The sequence below is a fragment of the Empidonax traillii genome, unplaced genomic scaffold, assembly GCF_003031625.1.
Source record: "Empidonax traillii isolate 1590-97213 ecotype Southwest subspecies unplaced genomic scaffold, ASM303162v1 scaffold958:size599741, whole genome shotgun sequence".
NCBI classification, from domain to species: domain Eukaryota; kingdom Metazoa; phylum Chordata; class Aves; order Passeriformes; family Tyrannidae; genus Empidonax; species Empidonax traillii.
Window position 1 is genome coordinate 1 of NW_020956151.1, and position 5260 is coordinate 5260.

Consider the following 5260-nt stretch of genomic DNA (forward strand, 5'->3'; position numbering starts at 1 on the left):
GTGCTAGAGGACACAATGAGATTTATTTTAAATATGTCTCATGCAAAGTGCTTATTTGCCCAGCGTGTGTACGCGGCACAGCTCACTCCCGGCGTGCTCCAGAAAGCCCTACCATCTTCCCCTGCCATGATTAATAGGATTTTTAAAGCCATTCCCATTCTCAGAGGGGAAAAACCTGCAGGTACAAAGGGCAGTGCCGATCTGCTGCTTCGTCTTGTGCCGAGCACAAAGGAACCGAACCCAAAAGGCTGGACTTGGCTTTGTGGGAGTGAACCGGTGCTGGGGATGCCAGTGTGGGCTTTGCTGGTGGAGGGGCAGCCGTGCCACTGTCCCTGTCCCCGGGAATCCCAGCTGTCACACCAGCCAGGGGGAAACTGAGGCAGCGTTTAGGAGCCTCGGCAGGGCTGATTCACCTGACCAAGAGGGCGTTTGGGCAGGGGCTGAGGGCAGGGACGTCCAGGGTGGGATGGTCCCTTCTCCACCGCCCCCAGCATCTGTGGCAGGGAGGGCCCCACCAGTGGCCCGGTGTCACGTGCTGTTTGCTCCTTCTGCAGGGTGCTGCCCGTGGGGACGTCCTGCCCGCCCTCCTGCCTGTGCCTTGGGCCATGTCGTCCTCCGACGAGGAGACCCTCAGCGAGCGGTCGTGCCGGAGCGAGCGGTCGTGCCGGAGCGAGCGCTCCTACCGCAGCGAGCGCTCGGGCAGCCTCTCCCCCTGCCCGCCCGGGGACACCTTGCCCTGGAATTTACCCCTCCATGAGCAGAGGAAGAGGAAGAGCCAGGACTCGGTGCTGGACCCGGCTGAGAGGGCTGTTGTCAGGGTCGCAGGTAAGTCAGCGCCCCGTTGTGCAGTGGATCCCCCTCGGGGACGGGTCGATGGGGCTCCCCCCGCGGTGGCTGAGATGGTCTTGGGGTCATCCCTGTACCCTGCTGCTCCCCAGGGAGACTGGGGATGGATAGGATGGGGAAGGGATGTGGCTTTTGGTGTGTGAGGACCAGGGTGGTGGCTTGGATCTGCCAAGGCTTTGTCCTCTCCAGGCTCGCCCTGGGCAGTTCATACCCTGAGCGCTGGGGTTAAGGGATGACTGGGCTCCTCTAAATCGTGGGTTGGGTGACATTAAAGTGCTTAATTAAGGCCTAAATGGCTCCTTGGTAGAACAATGCCCTTGGCTGTACTCCAGGGAGGAATTTGCCCTGGGAGGTTTGGGATTCCCACCTGGATGATGTTGCTGGGGCTGCTCCTTTGCCCTGGTGGTGTCCATGGACAGCCCCATCGCTGCGGTCGGTGGGTCACTGCTCCGTGTTTCCCCCTTCTGCTGCACCACAGTGATGCCCAGGTCACAGCCCTGGGGAAGGAATGGGGATGGGCAGGAGAAACAAAGACAGGGATGTTCCCACCGTGGCCATCGGCTCCTTCTCCAAGTGCTGGTGAGGGGGGTGGTGGGAACTCCACTCCAAGCCTGCTGGGGAGGGAGGATGGAGGACTTTGCTTAGGGTGGTGGCTCCAGGCACCAGAGCCAGGATTTGCTTCTTCACTGGGGCCAAACGGCCATCAGGGGCTTTGATCTGCATTTGCTGGGGTCTGTCCTCAACTCCTCCTGCTCTGGGTGCCTTTGATCTGCTCCTGCCTGAGCAAACGGACTCAGGGACATGCTGAGGGGCCCCTGCCGAGCCCTGGCCGGGCTGTTCCTGGCTCTTGCTCCAAGGGAAACCCAGGGCCTGGCTTTTATCTTGCTGGTAGAGGTGGGCTTGAGGGTGGCAACTCCTGAGGTGCCCTCTCTGCCCCGCCAGCCCCTGCCAGCCCCTAACCCATGGCCAAGTCAGCCCCAGCGCTGGGCTCTACACCCTGTGGGGGCTCAGGCTGGGAGCACTGGGGAGCAGGGACAGCACCTGGCACAGGGACAGGTGCCACCAGGTCAGCAGTGGCCGTGGGGTGCTCCTGGCCTCCCTCCTTGCCTGCCCCATGGCACAGGGGTGCGTGAGGCTCCAGCCGTGCCTCTTGGGTGCCATCCCAGCTCCGGGCGTCTTGGGGCTGGAAGAACCAGTTGGTTGAAATGATGGTTCTCGAGAATGCACCGTCTGGGGCTGGGGGAAGCAAATGTGCAGGGTGTGGCTGGGCTTGCCCCAAATCCCAGCACCGCCAGGGCTGGGGGATGGCCGGGTACCAGGATCCCAACGTGCCCATCATAGAGTCATGGAGTGGTCTGGGTTGGAAGGGACCTTAAAGGACATCTCATTCCAACCCTGCTGCCATGGGCAGGGACACCTTTCACTAGGCCAGATTGCTCAGAGCTTCATCCAGCCTGGCCTTTAACCCGTCTGGGCTGGGCCATCACCTCTCATGGCCCCTCTGTGCCCCAAAAGCCCCATCCTGCTGGGTGCTGAGCACCCTCCTGCACCCCAGAGACAGACCCTGCCAAGGCACAGCCATTCCCCAGCTGCCTTTCTGCCCGGGATGCCGAGTGCTTGTCGTGATGGCAGCCGGATCCAGCCCGTGATTAAAGGCAGGGGGATGTCACAAAATTCGGTCTCATGCAGATTCCCCATTAAAAATAACTCGGGGAGATGCAGGGAGACAGTGCTGAGCTGGGGGAAAAAAAAAAGAGTTCCGAGACAGTTTTGTGTCACCAAGTTTGAAAATGAGCTGAAATATTGATTCAGATCCTTGCATTATTCAGCGGGAATGTCTGCAGGGCGCCGGCCGCCCCAGTGCCTCTTCCCACCACAGCAACCGGGCTGGGGACCAGGGATCCAGGGATCCTGGCCTCTGGAATGTGCCCCAGGGCAGCTGGCACCTCTCGGTGTCTCTGGGGAGGGGGATGGAGCTTGGGGATGGAAGGGGCACCAGGGGCCCGGCACAGTGGTGGGGGCAGAGTCTGGGCATTGTGAGGGGCTGGGGAACCCCATCCTGTGCCTACCTGGCATCTCAGTGGTTTTGGGGGGACACCTGGACCTTGGGGGCTCTTCCTCATTGCTGCCCATGGGGTCGAGTGATCTCTGCATCCTGTCTGGCCATCAGAGACAAGGAAAGGAGGACCCGGCCATGCCTGGGGAGGGGTTGCACCAGTGAGGACCTTGCAGGAGGGTGGCAGTGCCTCGGTGCAGGGGGTTGGGACACCCTGGCTTGTGTCCCTAAGGCAGCTCTGGAGCTGTTTCCTGCTTTGCTGGCATCTCCTTGGAAGGCAGTGGTGGGGGAGAGGCGGGTGGTGGAGGGGAACGGGACGTGGAGGGTCAGAATCCGACCCTTGGCCCTCGCGTCGCTCTGTCTCGCTCCAGGCACTTGGCAGAGGGTGAGAGTGGGCGGTGGGGGCTCTTTTCAGTGACAAAAACCAGGCTCTTTCATCCTAAATCTGTTCATACTCTGTGCTGCCAGGGTCGTGTTGGGGCGCTGGGGTGGTGCAGGGGCAGGAGGGGCCAGGGGGATCTGGGGGGCCGGGGGAGAGCGGGCAGGGGTGACGGACGAGGCGTCGCAGGGGTTTTCCAAGGGCTCTTTGAAAAGACTCCTGGGAGTCCTTTGTCACCCGGGCGCGTCACCCGCGCCGCTGGCAGAGCCGGCGCTGGCTGAGGGAGGGAGCTGTGCTTCATCCCCGGGGACACGGGAACAAACCCCCTTGTTCTCCGCTGCCTTGGGAGCCGCAGTGGGGCCAGGGCAGGCTCCGGAGCAGCATTCCCGCTGCCCGGGGAGGAACCGCTGAGTGCCAGCTGGCGGGCACAGATCTCCCTTTCCCTGGGAACGCGTTTTTGGGTCAGAGGGATGTGGCGAGCGCAGGCACCTCCGCAGGGCTCCGTGCGGGGCGGCTCCGCGGGCAGAGCCGGAGGAGCTGCGTCCTTGTGGCCGTTCCCGGTGGATGCTCTGGCCGTTCCCAGCGGGATGCCCCACTGCCTGAGGATGCCTGCCCGGCTCTGGCACCGCTGGGCACAAAGACCCCGCCACGAGGTCGCTGGGATTCGAACCCTCCTCCCTGTGGAGGCTCTGCCAGGGATGCAGCCGGACACCGGCGCTCAGGGCCACGTTAATTACTTTTCCTAATTAAGGCACCACGATGAGGGGGAGATGACTCCAAAACTGGGGTGAGGGGGGGTGATTTGTGTAACCCCACCCTAGGCCAAAGGCTGCAGGAGGAGGAGGAGAAAGAGGAGGAGGAGGAGGATGGTGCTGCCCGTGGTTCTTCATCCCCTGGAGGGATACGGGTGCACCACCCCGCACCTCGGGGAGATTTGGGGGTCTCTGGGTGATGGTGGGGAAACACAAGGTGTCTGCCTGAGCGGGATGGGGCTTTTCTCGTTGCCATGGTTACCCAGCCGGGCCCTCCAGTTGCCATGGGAACGGCGCATCGGGGTGAAAAAGCAACATCTTGAGACGGCCAAAAAAGGCCGGGATTTGCCCCAGGGGGAGGGGCTGGGTCTGGCCTTGGGTCATGGCGAGGGGGTGTCCTGTGGGCTCAGCAAGGGGGGGTGTCCCAGGGGGTGTCCCAGGCCTGTGGACACCCACCTTTGTGCCACTGTAACTCCTCTTTCCGTGGGAGGTTTTGCTCCATCAGCTGGGCTGGGATCCAGGGGAGGCTGAGCAGGATTTCTGGTGGATATGGGGGTGTCAGGCAGGTTTGGCTCTGCACCCTATCCCCATTTCCCTGTGGGGTTTGGCTCTGCCCTGCTGTGCCCCACGGTGGGGCCTTTCCATCCCCTTCAAAGCCCCGATGGTGATTCTGAGGGCCCCTTTTTTCTTTGACATTCCTCTCCAGGTGATGTTGAGGGGCCTTCCACTCCCTCCCAGCATCCTCCCAGGTGATTCCAAGGAGCCTGGCTCTCCCTGCTCACAGCTCCCACCCAGCTGCAGGGGGGATCCCAGCCTGGGGGACACCCACAGGCCCACCAGTCCCCCCCAGTTGCTCCCATGCTGGTGGCAGGTTGGGGTGCAGAGCCTCGGGCACCCAGGGGAGTGGGACCCCCATCCTGAGCACAGTGGGACTGGGGACAGCTCAGATGCTGCGCCGCTTGGGTGCACTGGGATGTGATGGGATGCACTGGGATGCAGTGTTTTGATTGCAGAGAGTGCCCTGGGAGGTGCTGGGGTTCACTGGGATGCATGGGGCTGCAGTGATCTGGGCTCACAGGAGTGCACTGGGATGCACTGGGATGAACTGCCCTGGGCTCACTGGGGTGCGCTGGGGTCACTACTTGCCACTGGGGCACTCTGGTGTCACTTGTGGCCCTGCTGGATTGTGTCTTACCCCCTTGGTGTCACCCCCCACTGTCACCTCCA

General features: G+C 62.4%; 1 protein-coding gene across 6 annotated transcripts in view; it reads left to right on the forward strand.

Annotated features, from left to right (window-relative positions):
* The first annotated feature begins 573 nt into the window (after positions 1–573).
* MACF1 (microtubule-actin crosslinking factor 1) overlaps positions 574–5260 on the forward strand; it is a 136736-nt gene continuing 132049 nt past the window's right edge. For all 6 annotated transcript variants that reach the window (XM_027903360.1, XM_027903361.1, XM_027903372.1 and 3 more), the window contains exon 1: positions 574–825. In XM_027903360.1, coding sequence (XP_027759161.1) covers positions 606–825 — 220 coding nt within the window. In that variant the 5' untranslated portion in view covers positions 574–605. The remainder of the gene's footprint in view (positions 826–5260) is intronic.